Below are 16640 nucleotides of genomic sequence, written 5' to 3' on the forward strand. Positions count from 1 at the left end.
CCAAATATGGTTGAAAAGTATTGGATCCAATATGCGCATGATGGCATACAGTGGTCTTAATGAATTATGGGACAAAAGGTCATCCAATGACAAGAGCTGTTAGAGGTCATACTGTGAAAAACTGCGGTCTTCAATATGACTGAGATTCCTAAACCACAGTCTCATAGAGATGTCACTTCTGTCTGAGGAGAAAACTGCACCAGTGGGGCCAACCCCTCTCTGTGTTTGAGTACATACAGCTGCAGTGGGAAGACATCAAGAGGGCTCCGTCCCAATTATCCCTCCCCTTCAACATGCACGGATGATCTTGCCCCTGAAAGAGGCATTTCATGTCATGCTTCAACTGCGTATTCACAAACAACTGCTGACGAACACTCTGAATCCTGCTCTGTGTGTCACATCTGACAGCCCAAGGCCTGTTCCAATGTGAGACGATCTTGGATCTGACTCGCTGATGAGGGCGATTTAGCTTTGTCGAAAACCTTCTCTCCGCTTCGGCTTCTCTCCATTTCTTGAATATATACAAGACAGCTCATTAACATTTTACCCCCCCATCCTCCCCCATAAGCATTTACATGCACCGCTCAACTATTTCACTGATGTTTGTGACATAATCCCTTTGTTACCATAAATGTTTCATTAATAGCTCAGTCAACGAAATGCTTTTGGCTGCAAAAAGACAAGAAATTCAGTCTTCAAAATTCAAAATTTTATCCTGCAGAATAATGCATCAATTAATGCCAAAACGGCATAATAAGAGGTTCCCCGGCTTTTATATTTGCTTACAGTGAAAATCTCGGATCAATCTGCTGGATCAGTGGCAGTCAGTAATGGTCAGATAGTTCTGATGATTCCAGTCCAGGTGAATAAATTACATCAAAGTAATGGATGTAGTTCCCAGTTGCATGACAAAAATATTTTAAATGTTTTAAATGTATAATACCCAAAGTTATCATGCAGTTTACGAATGGGATTGAAAATGTTTAAATATGCGCCTGGAATCGTAAATGCAAGACATTTTCAATTTGTTTTCTAGATCTTTGTGCTCATGAAATCAACAAAAAGTACCAGGCCCCCGCCCCCGCCCCCCGCTTCCCCGGTGCTCTATTTATTCTTGTTTCACTTCATTATCCAAGCTAAAAATAGAGCTCTTGAGTGAATTCTGTTTGGAAAATTAAAAATTTACCACTGGGATGTTGGTTTAGTGATGAATAAGAGATGAAACAAGGACAGGGCTGCACCAATGAGCTGACAGATACTCCAGCTAAATAAAGCATAACACTAACTGCAACAGAGAGTGGCAAGATCTACAGTACATCTAAAATGCACACCCCGACTTTTCTGTTTTACTGACCTAGAAAATCCTCCTCACACCGTGAACTCAGATCCAAAGTGAAGCTTAGTCCATATCTGTCAGAAAGACATTATGTTCAGTGCTCATCCTGGAGGATGTAGGCCAGACGAGCTCAACTGCAAGAGGATATTTACTGGAAGGAAAACTACGGGGAACACATAACAATGCCAGGAGAGAAGGGAGAAAGAAAGGTAAAAAAAGAGGAGCAAAGTGGGGATTTTTGGAACGCTATTGTACGGCAAGAGCAGATGCTCAGAACATGACACCTCAGGTTGCAAACATATTGCCACATTTTTCTCACTGCTTCTGTTCTGTGATATACTTTAAAAGCTGCAATGAAGCAGTTGCTTTGATTATATAAGTGTGCAAACTTAGACAACAGATTAATAGCATGAAGGTAAGAAAAAAATCAGATGTAATTTAAAATACATTAAACTACACCACATACTTTTGAAAAATATATATTCAAGGTTCAAATATTACATATGCATTGCATAGATGTAAAAATAAATGTTCAATTCAAAACCCACACAGTTGGTTTTCTGTTTGCACCAGTACATTCCTTCCTCTCAATTTTCAATGAATGTGTGTTTATGTATTCTCTTATTGTTTGTGCCAATTTGTGTTGTCTACTCGATAATAATGAAAGAAAAACAAAAAAAACAAAAAAAACCTTGAGGTGATGCTGCCTGTCCTTGAACCAAGCAGACCAAGCAGACCCCTCCTTTCTTTTTTGAAATTTTACATTCATTAGTCCAACCAAGCCTCCTTTTTTTCAATTCTGCTGCAACTCTTTGTTTTTCTTGGAGGCTAAATTTAGCATTTATAGCTGTTCAGTGTCAAAGTACCAACTGAGACTATATTCTTGCATGGCCAACACCGCCAAAGATGTACTGTTATTTCACCTTGAACCACAAAAGTGTTCATTTTCCCATTGTTTGTGAAACAACCTTCTTTGTGCACCAGTTTTTCTCTTCTTGTACATGTTGGGGTTAACCTAGGGAGATTTATCAATTCCATTTGTTGGGAAAATCGCCCTTACGTCTAACTAGTGGTAAGATACTGCAACCTTTGCTTTGCATCATGGAAAAAGTAGTTTATGGTCAATGTGTGCTTTAAAGCTTTATAAAGATCATTTGAAGACAATCATGCACGGGCTCTTGTGGGCCACATAAAATAGTGTTGCAGGCCATATTTGGCGTTTTTGACACATGTGAACCCACTCTGGGTCCATCGGTCGTCTTCGCTCATCACGTCGCCACCTACACCCTGCATGCAATGAGTGACAAGCCAATGCAATTTTACAAGAAATGAATAGTGATCATTATTAATACTAAGTCAAAATACCTTCAGCCTTGGAGTCTCATGGATTTGAAAAGGGTCATGTTGAACACTAGCATTGTGAGATCAAGATCAACTTTGAAAAACGTCACTCCAGAGGGATATTCAAATATTTTTCATTTTTGTGTGAGGCCAGTTTCAGCTTACAATTCTGTTTGATGGACAATATGTTTGCAAAATGTTAAAGAAAAATACTATCGGTAGCCATGAAAGAAACTGATTCAGAAGTTTGATGAATGCACAATTGTTTTATAGATTTCTTCAGTTATCATCATCATCACTCCAGGAACTCCAAATTTGATGGTGCATTTAAACCTGAATTATTCTAGTTACAGTGTTAACACCTGAGAAGCATATTTTCTTGTGAACCTGTGTGAGCTGAGTGATGAACATTTTCCAGATGTTTCAAATAATCATCTCATGCATGCAAAGACCCTGGTCTCCAAGAGAAACACAGGCAGGGAACAGCTTGCCCTGTTATGCCCGATTTCCCTACATATCAAAGAACATGGTGAAGCATCATATAGAAGTATACATAATTAATGCACTTACATACAGTTTACTGCAAAACCTCAACATCAGCAACTCATAGGAAATATCTGAAATTCAGTCTCGTGTTTTCTCGCACCGTGTACCACACAACCCTACGGGCAACAGTGCGAGCAGCTGTCACAGTGATCGGGAAGAGAGCCATGCTCAGCCGGAGCCAACAAAGTACACCATACAAACAGCACAGTTGTTGTCCAAAACACAAGGTGACCACATTTTTGCACGCCAGCGTCTGAAAAACACTGTAGACTCATTCATTCAACCAGGAAAGAACAGCATGATTCCTTTTTACATATTCTGAATATCAGGGATATATCAGGCTCTTCTATTTTACAGAGCTAAAGATACAAACAGTACGTTTACGGTGAAAGGTTCATAATATTCCCCTGTACCAGGCTTAAAAAGAAAATAGCAAATCAAATAGATATTAAATGGTTATATGGTTTATTTGTCGTAATTGTCTTCCTCTCCTCCCGGGAAGACAGTGATAAAACACAGTAACCTCTGTGTGTGTAAGCATGTGTGTATATATGCGCTATATTCTTATATGTAAATGTACTGTATACAGCATGCAGTATATGAAACATAGGAGTCGAAATGAAAGACACCACAGAGAAGGACTTGAGATTTGAATTTCTTTCATCTGTCTCTGCTTTGTAATGTTAAATTATTTGATATATTTATTCTGTTTTCTTGCTCGTGGATGAAGACTTCACACTACAGTTGTTTTTCAGTCAGACAAGATCATGTTGTTCAAGTAAACTAAGATGCCTTTATTCATTAAAGGGTCGGAGCACAGCATTATGACCTTGAAAAGAGTGTTTTTCAGTCTATGTAGCGCCTTGATTGGTCTCTTTCTCCCTGATACTCATCAGCTTGTGAATGTTGCTCCCCTGAGGCAAGGTGACGTAGAAAGCACTGACTGTGCTTTAATGCATATCCAGCTTGTCAGCTTTGAACTATATTTATCTTATCATCTTTTGCATGCCCACTAGCCAGTATGAAAAAAAAAAAAAAACTCATCCCTAATTGAGTCTGCATCCCAAAGATCTATGGAAATGGGGATAGAGAGCAGAGTTGAAAAGTACAGTAGTTGGGGCATTCAATAAGAGGCAAGAAAGGATTTAGAGAACGATAAAACACGGGTGAGATAATGTTGGCTGCAAGGCAAATGTTCACATCGGTTTTAACCATGTGTCTTTGCGCCTCACACGGTGTCAAGGTAGTACGAGTGCACTGATCCCGCCACGGAAAACACCACTGATGTTTAGATGAAAGGTCTCAAGCAGAGACCCTGTTGTAAGGTAACACAAAATGACAGTCTCTTTGGGCATTACAGTGACACGCTTCCTGGTCGTGCCAGCTAAATTGATGGCAGCCCAGATGTGTGATTTGAATGTGTCCTGCTTAAATTGACGGCACGCCTCAATAACACATGTTAATTACAGCGCATTTAATGCTTGATAAAAAATTCAGAGCTGCCGTGAAGTACATTTACACTACAGTCTCTCAACTGTATTGAGTTTGTGATTTTGCTTTATGGCGCTTTGTTTAAAAAAAAAATTAAATTGCATCAATAATAATGTAGTTTTATACTTATAAGGTTATCAAAAAACATCTTTATCAACATTTATCAAGTTTAAAGCAATTTCTTTTTGAGTATTGAGTGCTGAGAGGGTTACTTGCTTAATCTAGTGAAATTTAAGCATAGTTTCACCCCCTTAAATAATATGCAATTGGTTAAGAACAAGGACAAACATATCTGAAATAATAAAGATAGACGATAATTAAATAAACAAACAGCGATTACATGATAATAAATAGTTAATAACGATATTATAAATTAGACGATTTGTGCATGCCACAAACTAGGGTGTGACTACATCATGTCCCAATTTTACATGCATCCATGGTAACACAGAGATGCAAACTTTAAATACCGATTGCCCTCAAATTAATTCTATATTATTAGTTACTTCCATATAATTCCAAAAGAAAATAAAAAATTGAAAATAACACATGTAGATGGGAGGCAAAACAGAGAGGGCAGAAAAAAGAAGGCAAACATTGTAAACTGGCGAGGACAGGACCCGGTGCTTCGAAATGTTAACCTGTCAGAAATATGATTTTTTGATTGAACAGGTCTGACAGATCTTATTCTGAAAGTCCAGATTCTTTTTACAGGCTGCCTGTCTGAGACCGAGCAGCTCGGTGCATTAAGACGTAACTGACAGTGGAAACGATTAGTCTGATGGAGACATGATAGGCCGGGAGGAGGAAGAGGCAGACACAGGGAAAGAGATAGCAGAGAGGAAAAGTTCTGACACTGACTTAGTGACAAAGACATGCAGCCACGCATGCACGGCAACACACATACTCGTAAGAGCATGTGCACGCCCGAGTGTACACACACACTCACACACACACACACTCACACACACACACACACAAAAATGACTGATTTCTCCCAGAGCCTTTGGGCCTGGACTGTAGCTGCCTTTAGAGATAAACCATTCTGCTATCTTCTAGATTTAACTTTCTTACAAATTCCATGAAAGCTGTCGCACCCAGTTTTTGAAGTCAGCATAAAGTGCGCCTTACTTCTGCTTGCATGGTTAAATCTGGCCTTTGTAGTTCACAGAATTCTTTTATACCGCCTGTGCCAGCCGGACCACTCCTTAAAATAAAGTTTGAGACGAAGTTTCCAATTTTTATTCCGACACAGATCACAGATATGATGTAGTCGCCTAAAATGTAGTTCTATGATGTAAAGTAGAGACTGATTTGGCAAAACTTTTCAGCAAGTGAGCAAAAACCAGACATTTCCTCTTGTCCTCTTGTACACCTGGGTGAGGAGACACGTTTCCCTGTAGACAGTGTTGGCAAAAAATGTTTTTGCTGACTGTGTTTGGTGCAGACAGGCCAATTCGTCATGCAGGGATCGCTAGGAGGATGTGCTTTTAGTGCATAAACTGGAATCATAACAGATAAATTGAAATATTCCACCTTCATATACAGGATTATTAAACTATTCTAGTGAGCAATTTAATTAAATTAGTTATTTTCCATGTGATTTTTTCCTTTCAATTTTTTTAAACAGGAAAAATGTCTATCCAGTGGAGGCTGACCTTAGATTGTGAGGCTTCTTATCTTAGCGATTTATTGTCCAACCGTATAGAATAAGTCAAACCCCTTCCGTGAACAATAATATAACTGATCTCCTGTTGGCTCCAGCTTTTACATGGATTCTATGCTACTAAGAACAGCTTAAAGTGTCAAGATAAAAATGTACAAAATATGTAGCTCTGGACCAAGAAAAACATGCAAAGCAAGTTTTGTTATTCAAATCAAATGAAATAATGTCTTCTTATTGATCACATCAGATTGAACGGCATCTTAAGCTCTTTACAAAGAATAATAAAGAAAGTATAGGACCAAATGTTGGCTTCTTAAAGTATATTACATGGTAATTTGTGAATGGCAAGTAACATGTATGCGGTCTGAGTGCAGTGCACTGAAGGCGTTCTCCCATCCCAGCTTTTTAGCAGCTCTCTGTGCAACCTGCTCTCACAGACAATATGGCTACACGTCTTCAGTAATTCTGGATGGTCTGTTCCGGGTTCCCTTGATTTTAAGAATAGATCAAATAAAATACGTGTTTGGTTCTTACATGAGACACTGTCCCTGCCTTCTAAATCTGCAGATTACTGAAAATAGAGATGAAATGCTTTTTGAAGCATCAAAGCTTTGAATGAATTCAGCCAGAAGTAAAAGAATACTTTGGTTTAGATTATTATTTGAGTTCAAATGCTGTTGGCTCTTCTTCACAGATTCATATCTAGAACGCCTCATTGCTAACACAAATATAAAGTCTCTAACAAGCCAAATCACTCTGTCCCCCCCTCTCCCCGCCTGATGATGGCATATATTGTCCAAAATGTTTACAGGCATTCTCTGATCATTGGTAAATAATTCATCACATAAAATTGGACCATCGACACTTACGGCCAAAGCATAAATAATGAAACCAAGGCATTAAGCCCAAATACAGTATTGGCTAAATGAGACCTACAGGATGTTAAACTTACTCATATTTACGCCATGCATGCATTGTTGCTTAATTATTCATCCCGTGCAGGGGTGAAACATGAACCGATCCTAAGGCTTACCTTTTCGTCTGCTCACTGTATTGTAGAGCATTAAAGGTGGGGGTTGTTTTAAAACATCTCACCATCTGAGGACCAAAACACATCACTTAGTGTTTGCATTCTAGTATTTATGCACTGCTGACCACTGAGGCCTTGTAAAAATTCCCCCTAGAGAACGGTGAAATGATAATTTTGTGATATTGTAATCTGTCTATGGTCTGCTTTTCAAATGGGCACAAATGACCGGATCTTTTCTACTGGGTGGTGTGAACCTTCAGCTGATAAAGTAAACATGTTTTCTGACATTTTCAAGGTGATGAACAGCCAAATCTGGTGCTACTGAGAAAAATCACATAAGGGCTCTGGCTTTAACCTACATGTCAGGTCCAATCCAGCTGTCAGGTGATGGAATGAGACAGCTCTTTTCTGCCAAGGCGTTTGGCCCCATCTGGTCTTTGGTCTTTCCAAACATGTTTCATCATTTCAACCGTGACATTTGATCCCGTATCACCCCGATCAGAAAGACAGGGCATTACACAACGCAGTCCAAAAATACGACCTCCAGTGAATCAACTATACAGCAGTCACATTTCCAATTATGCAATTCTTTTGCCCATCAGGTTTGAAAAAAAAAAAAAAAGATGAAATGACACTAGAATTTGATCGCCTGTCTAATTTCTGACAGAAAGAATGAATTCCATTGTTATGCATGTAATAGAAGCTATTAAAAGCATTTTGCACTCGCGCTATATGGCTTGGATGACAGAGAGTCCCTTGGGCAGTGGACATAACATGCTTCGAACTGTTATGTTCACTGAGTTGGACTGAACAAGTACAGTGAGGCAGATGTCTAAACAAGCCCCAGCTGAATTCAAGTGAGATGCCGGCACACACAAGCAAATGTGAGCATGAAGATATAAGGAATAGCAAATATGTGAAAAAGAGTAATCGCACATATCTTATTTAAAAAAAAAAAAAGGAGAAAAAAAAAACATGACTGCTGCTCAGAAAAAAACTCAATCCTATGATTTCATTACAGATTACATACTGCAGTCTCCTTTCTGAGACGTTTACACGCTGAACATTTTGAGCCAAAAAACAATTTGCTGTTGTATCATGAAATCAGGAGTTTGTAAAGCTAAATCAAATTTTACAGTAAGTTATAAGTATATAATGCAATTTCATTGAAGTGAAACCTGAAGGAACGCTTGTCAAACACAGGGGTTTTACTGTGTTTACTCCCACACGGCTTGTCTTAAGGTATTTGACTTTATCAGATTATGAGACATCAGTTCATAGAATTTTCAAACTGTTTATGCTGCTAACTTTCCCATCCCACCTTCTTGATACTAACCTGACCTGTAAAAACTCAATGGTCCATTATCCTCGTTGAAAGGGGAAATAAACGGGCATCAAATCAGCTGCTGACCTGAAACAAAGGAGAAATAAAGACAGGCCAAATGTTTTACTTTGTCTTTTTGGCAATCAAAGTGCTCCCAGGATCACTGGGTTTGGATGCATTGAACACGTCATCAGGAGCAGGCGTCTGCTCGCTAACAGTGGGAGCAGACGCTCAGTAACCCTTCTAACACTAAGCAGCCACGTTTCATCCATGGTCACACTGTCTACAGATGGATATTTGTGTCATGAAATTGGTCCCTATTTTATGCATTGTGTAACATTCTATCAAGCAATTAACTGTGATTGCATTGGGACTGGGCTATAAAGTGATTAGTCACAACTTGAATTACGAAATCATAACATTTCTACGATTTGATTTTCAACCAAGAATAAAATAACTGTTGAGATTTCATTTATATTTGGTTGGGGGGGAGCAAATACTGATTTGTTTCATTGGAATTCATGCCTGATGGAATCTTTGAATCCTCCTCCTAAATTCTGCACCCCTGAGCAGTTTCCATCCCATGAAAAGGAAAAGTGCTATTTGATTTCATAAAATGTAATTTGGCTTGGGTGAAATTTTCATTTCATGCACTATTCAGCGATAGAAGTATTTCTGTGTACAAGATTAAAATTAACTATATGGCTACGCTTCCTGTAAAATAGCTGCTTTTTCTTCCTGATTAGTTTCCAATTTGAGTTGGATTAGTGGAGGTCAGTCTGTCATTAAATAGAGACTTTCAGGAGATGGGGTTATTTGTCGCGAAGCGTCATTGGAACCAGGGAGAGGATGGGGTGAAGGTGTGTGACAAAATGTTTTCAACACAAACGCCAGCTCGCACAGACATCATGAACCGATTGTTCCGACACCAACGGTTAATATAATTACAAGTAATTTGTTGTGCTTGAACAATCCGAGATCAGATCAGCTTTGCGATTTTTCCATTTGGGTCAAACCAAACTTGTGAGACAGCTTAAACAAGATAAGTGGTTATATTTTAGTTACACATCGTATCATCTCATCGAAGTGTTTTATTGCAGATTATTGATGAGTTTTGATGTCAAGGCTATTTTGTCTGCGTTGACCCATATTAAACTGGGAAAACCTCAAGTTCTTTTCCATCACATGGCAGCAGACAGAAACCACTGTAAATAATCAACCAAGAAAATCAATGTTATGGTACGATGTCGGCTGGAAAAGACCCACTTTGAGTTAAAAACTGTCATGGGTTGATTAATGCCCTACTGACTTCTGTCAAACTCATATATGTTTTGCTCAGAATTTGGGAAAGAATGCAGAGCTTCTAAATTGCCAGTATTTTTTTCTTTTACTTGAGATTTTGAGGATGAAGGGTACCTCTAACCTGCCTCTTGTTAGAGGAATACACAATTTGGTAACATAGTATCAAATACTACACATTATAAACATGATTGATTTCTTCAAAACATGGAAAATACATCAGAATTTAATACATGCTCTTTTATCGTCTTCAAAGGTTCACACAGTATTGAAAGATAACAAATTCTAAGCGGGTATCTAAAATGAATTCAGATATGACGCATAAAGAAATAACTGATGCAGCTCAGGTATGTGTTTGAATATTTTTTACACCATTTAGGTGAGTAAAACCACCTACAAAAGCCTCAGCATTATACAGTTAAAGCTCTGTAAATTATTAAAAAGTTACCGGAGTGAAAGGCATGAGATACTGCTCGACACACAGACGGTAAAAGGTTTGCCAGGTGGCTTCTATTCTAGTGGGCAAAGTCAATAACACAGAAAAAAGGCAATGAAAGATCACATTGAGCTGAAATGCACACCACTGGGAAGGCTGTGATAAAGAAACAAAAAGACCACATTGCTTACCCAGCTGCCAATCAACCTTTTGCTTACTGACTCAGCAGTAGAATCATGAGTGGCACTGATAGTAACTTTTTTTGTCAGATGACCCCTATCGCAGGGAGGATGTAAAATAGGTTGATGAAAAAGAACAAAATTCCCAGATGCTTGTGAAAGGGACATATCCTAAAACAAGATGAGGAAAAAAAAACTGTCTGCTCTTCAGTCTCAGTACGGACCTGCAAATGGTAATTTTCCTATTTGAAGTCATAATTTTCTGGAAAAATTCCGTTGTCTTCTGAACTACTGATTTGATTCCATAGGCCAGTGTTTGTGGCCTGAGCACGCCACGAGTGAAGGTATCATATCCGGAACAATGCAACCTTACATTCCTCTCATTCCAGACAGACGCGCACACAAATTCTGGAGGACAACTCTGTTTTCGCTCATAGGAATCGAGAATACTCCCGGCCACCTGCACATGCTGGTGTTGGTGCTGGCGTGCCCTCGTGCATGTCCTGCGCTGATTAAATTTGGCACCATCACAAATGCCCAGCAGGAATCATCCATTCCAGTCTCCTCAGTCCTCCACAGACACACACCTCAAATACTTCCTATTCATCATAATGACTCAAGTGTGCGCCCCTGCAATCATTGTTTTTCTATATTTTGTTAAAATAATCATATGGACTATTAGGAATAGGTCTCACCAGGAGGCAGGAAAGTGTAAAAGCACCACATGTGGCAACTTCCCAATGACATAAATTTCTTCACGCGTTACTACTATTCACATGTGTGAAAGAATGCTACTTATGGTGAAAATCAGCAAAAAGGAAGGATATCTTTATCGTCCGCTACTTGTGATTACATTAGCAATTAGTTTGGTATACAAGCCAGTACATTTTACCAACATTGAGAGAATTCAGAGATATAATAATATTAAATATCCAGGGGTCTCAGGGGCTTCAAACACTCAGTGTTTTAAAACAGAAGAGGGAGAAAAAAAAAGCCCCAAAGCAAAAGAGAGAAATAAATTGACAGGGCTGACCTTGGTCTGGTCAAGTCTAACATCTCAGAAAATTGATGGAAATGTTTAGGGACAAGCGTCACAACCTGTTATTTTCTTGAAAATGAACATCATGGCCTTGAATTTGACGGAAATATCAATGTCAGAGAGCACTTGGTGAGAGCAGCAGGAGCAGCAGCAGTGTCTGTGTCAGTCTCAACTAAAGTTAACAAACGAGTGGTCAATGAGCAGCATCAAGAACCTGGTGGTGTCGTATTAGAGGGCACCAGTTGATCAATAATGAATCTGTGCAACCGCAAACTATACTCAAGGAGAACAAATAGCCATCCTGAACAAATATGAAAATATTAATCAATAACACAAACTGAGAAACTGACAAAGAAGATGCAGCCAAATTCAGTAAGGAAAGATTATAAGATTGCGCTAATGTGAAAGAGTGAGGGTGACGGATTGAATATCAAAGCTTATCGATGTTAGTGCATCACCATTAAAGCACAAGAAAAAGTAGAATCAAAATTGTGCATTGTGATAAATTAATGATTTACTACGGTAGTTTGACCTGCGAATCAATTCTAACTGCTATTCTGTGCAAATATTACTACACATAAGTTCAACAAGTACAAGGCTCTAGTGCTTTTAATCATTCACTGGAAAACGTAAATGAGCATATAAAGAAAAAAAAAAATCAGCTATAATGGAATCTAAAGAAAAAAAAAACAGAACCTCCAGAGGTACAGCACATGTTGTTTTAATCTCACACCTTCTCTTGTGCGGATTTAAAATGTGTACAGGAGCTGGTAAAGGTTTCACCCCCTAAGTGAATGGCCTTGTCGATTTAGATAATCCTCGATTTAACCTGAAGTTACCTTGCTAATCCGCAAATCCTGTTTCTTGTCATAGGGCCTATTACGCCAATTACTTGATGAAAGTGTACGTGAACAATAAGATGAGATTAAATAAATGGCAGATTGACAGAAAAATATCTGTAGTGGTTGTCATACAGAATAATGCCAGCATCAGCGTGCGGTTATCGGCTGCAGTTAGACGTTGCGTCGTGTTGAGATTATCTACTCACTTTCAAGGACAGAGCATCTCAGGCTTATTCCACACAGGCTGTAGATGCTATCGCTTCAGTCTGAGCTCTTTGACTGACAAGCAACTCTCCAGAACAAAGTGATATGATGTGTCGAAAAGGGATTAAAAAAATTTAAAAAAAAAAGAAACTCAGAATGTTAGAAAGCCCTCTAAGACAAGGGGAATATTTTGGTCATTCACTTTGTGTGAAAGAAGACCGTTTGACTTATGTTCTGAGAAAAATCTGACATATACTCCATCAAGTTCAATATCTTGAGACAATGGATGAGGCAAAATTTTAAATAATGAACACTTGCCTAAAGAACACACTGCAAGAAACTCGTAAAAACGCTTGTTCTGACTGTCCAGCTCTCGAGAAGCCACGGGCTCTCTTTCAAAACACACTAAAACAACTAAAAAAAAAAAAAAGACACGATTCCCCTGTATTGAATTATACTTCACCTATGTGGGTTTGAGTCCACTGAATACTAGCTACAGGACTGTGTGACTCAGGTATCACGTGTATCAGTGAGTCATTAGTGATGATGGGTTGCTCCTTGCCACTTTATTAGCTTCGGGGAATGAACTCATGGCTTACAACAGCTGAGACTAATTTCTTTCCCTTTTCATCATTATCCTTTTCCACATGCAGACATAATGTCTTCGCAGATAATTTTTAATTTTCTCCTCCTATTTTAATGTCCTCCATATGGGCCAGACAGGGTAATTGCAATATGGCCAAGTGCAGTATCCAAATTGCCAGAGCAGTTTAATAAAAAAAAAAAAAAAAAAAAAAAAGGGAAAAATGTCACTGTTGCTATTGCCATTTCAAATACAGATTTAGAAATCATTGCACGGTGCTTAAGACAGACTTGTAAGGAAAGATGATCACTTACAATATATATCTTCATTTTCAAATTTCTAAAAAAAAAATGAAGAAAAATCAAGTTAACCGCAATTAAAAATCCATCATCAGGACCAAAACAAGATCTTTCAGCCCTTTTCAGTTCCCATTGTGAAGTAAATCATAGAAAATTAAGGTTTAAATTTACATAAGGAATGTATGTCCTGCAGCAATCGAAAATGCTCCCACTGTCCAAGGCAGTGAAAAAGCCCACTAACCATGGTGAAAGGGTTTGAGGATCCTATAATGAAACTGGCTAGATGTTTACACATCTGACTATTGTGTGTATCTATTTATTCTTCGCGCTCTATCATTTCCCTCCTCCACTCTCAACCTCAGAGTTCTCAAACATTCCTCATTACAGAGATAATGTTAACTGGAAATGGCAGTCCCTGCCAAGCACCAATCTCAAAGCCCCCGCACCCTATGCCAGATTCACAGTGAAAATATGCTCGTTTTTTTCAGTACAGGGGAAGCAGACAATTGTTTCGCTGATGGAATATGTGGTGTGTGAGGAGAAATTAAAATAAGTAAAAACTGCATAAATGGAAAAAGCAGCCAGGGGGCATAACAATATATTTTTGGAACAAGCTGCAAGAAAAAAAAAAGACTATAAAGTTCAATGAAGTGGAGGAAGATAAAAGTATCATTAACTGTACAGATAAAAAAACAAAGAAACAGTCAATTCATATTATCATAGTCTGGAGTGATATATTTTTAGGTACCACTGTGAAACCTTTAACCCTGCAAAAACAGACATAACAAAATGCAGAACAACTGCCTCTGGACTCGCTGCAACACAAGCTGTATTAAAAGCATTGCATCCTGCAAATGAGTTTGATGCCATGAAGCAGTGAACATTCGTGTTGGTAAATAAATAAAGCTTTATGTGTGATACTGAGAAATACTTCTGTACCGAAATACAGAAAGCAGAGAGTGCTTTTGATGAACCACATAGTGGCAGCCAGTCAGCGGGAGAAACATTTACGCTTTCATTTGTTCAAATGTCATGATAGAAGGTAGTAGTTTTTGCCTTTCACCAACATAATTTCCCTTAACTCCTAGGCAGCTAAAAGCACTCTGGGAATACAGCTGTCCCGACAAACAAGCTTAACTAAATTTAAAAAAAAAAAGCCAGTCATTTTACACAGTCATTTTCAACAGGGGAAAAGAAACGAATGAACGACAGACTGCTTACAGTTTTGTTACAATTTTAGAATCCTTATAAATGGAAAAAAAAAAAACACATTTCTTGTGTTTTAATGCTGTGAAAGATAAGCAACATCTGTATGCTTGCAGAGAACACAAACAAATTCAGAAAAATAAACTTTATTCTGCCACAGCTCTTCTGTGTCACTGCATTCAGTACAATTATACTAAATTCAATAAAGAGAAATCACCCCACAGTGCAAAACAAGCAGCTTTTATTAATAAAGTACGTGTTATATTCTAATTGGCCCCCCTATTACTGATGGAACCGGCCATGTATGAAATTTTATGAGAGCCAGAGAGGCAGAAAAATAAACTGACTGTGCTCTGCTGCTTTTCTGAAAATAGCAGCTCAAAACATTAACCTCGAGTCTCTGCCCTTCCAATGTTTGTAACAATACAGAATCTATTCAAATCCCCATTTCCATTATGCTTTATCAGTCCTCACACAAACTAATAATATTGACCATTTAAACGATAAATCAGTCTACTCCATCAAAAGGCACTCAGTTCTTCGACTTGAGTCAATTCACAGCTTTCTGGCTCCGAGAGAGCCAGACTCCCTCTTCCAGCTTCTTGGTTCTCTCGGACAGCTTCCACTCCGCTCGGTAGCGCGAGTCCTCCTTCTCCTCGCCCGTATCAACCAGCTCTATCCGCAGGAACATCTCTTTATCCAAAATCATCGAAGCTAAAAGCGAGTCCGAAACTTGCCGGGATCTTGGCAACCTGGGGGAGGAACGAGAGATCCCTCGAGGGGGAGGACCACGTTGAACTCCTCTGGTGATTACTTCCTCTCTCTCCTGTTTTGCAATCGCCACATTTCTATCATTTGAAGCAGAAGTACTTGAAGAGCTTTCATTGGTTGCCTCAGAGCTGACAGATGACTGGGTTTCTGCCAATTGGTCAGCGTCCACTGGCAGAGCTAAGTTCCTGCTACTCTGTCTGTTGAGAGACAAGCAAGGAGGCCATCTGAGGGAGAGACATCTGGTCATTGCGAGCCATATTTCCTGTGGCCTGAACAAACCTGACCTTGGAAGTTGACCTCTGTCAAAAAAAGTATCTTTTTTCTCCAGCTGTGTGCATTTATCAACAAACTCTTCCTCCAGTTCGCTGTCAGGTACTCCGTTATGGTTCTTTGCTGACGGTTCTGCTTCTGTGCCTTCGTTTTTTGACTGCTGCTGATCATCTCCGAAGCTGAACGACCTGCTGAACCCCTGGCTCCTCTTCATGACACTCTGTGTCTCAAAATTTGAATCAGATGATGAATATTCATCTGAATCATCTGTTGACAAATTCTCTTCAGAGTCCTCGTCCTTGAGATGCGGCTGTGGAAGATCTTGAGATTCCGAGGCCATTCCTGCCCTCTGGCCTTTCCTCGGCATTGGACACGGCCCCTTCCTTCTGCCTAATCCGTCGGTTGCCCCGTGATGCTCATCCTTCCGTTTACGAAAGATGAACCAAAAGGAAAGAAACAAAAACACAGTAACTGGACTAGCATGGTTCTCTCTGACATAATCTCTGCTTCAGGAGGCGCAGCTATGGCTGTGGAAATGGGCAGTGATGACGCTGTGATGTCATGTGTTCTCATACACACACAGGCATTCATGCACTCACAGATGCGAGCGCGCACTCACACACACACACACACACACACACACCCACACACCCACCCACACACACACGCACACACGCACACATGCAGAGCCAGCCTATGTGTTCACGCTCCAGTCGAGTGAGCAATGACTTCCCTCAAAGGAAAGTGATGTCACATTGCACGATGTCATAAATACCCG

General features: G+C 39.3%; 1 protein-coding gene across 1 annotated transcript; it reads right to left on the reverse strand.

Moving 5' to 3' along the window:
- Positions 1 to 14016: 14016 nt before the first annotated feature.
- LOC147216205 (uncharacterized) lies at positions 14017 to 16384 on the reverse strand. Its single transcript, XM_086178077.1, has one exon. The coding sequence runs from the start codon at positions 16227 to 16229 to the stop codon at positions 15372 to 15374; it is 858 nt and encodes a 285-aa protein (XP_086034203.1). The 5' UTR covers positions 16230 to 16384; the 3' UTR covers positions 14017 to 15371.
- Between the last annotated feature and the right edge of the window lie 256 nt (positions 16385 to 16640).

The sequence above is a fragment of the Fistularia commersonii genome, chromosome 30 (genome assembly GCF_037954325.1).
Source record: "Fistularia commersonii isolate RoL2024-O1a breed Wild chromosome 30, RoL_Fcom_v1.0, whole genome shotgun sequence".
Classification (NCBI taxonomy): Eukaryota; Metazoa; Chordata; class Actinopteri; order Syngnathiformes; family Fistulariidae; genus Fistularia; species Fistularia commersonii.

Bases quoted from the DNA above. Each gene is read 5' to 3' on its own strand.
- LOC147216205 (XM_086178077.1), bottom strand. From the start codon at position 16,229: ATGCCGAGGAAAGGCCAGAGGGCAGGAATGGCCTCGGAATCTCAAGAT.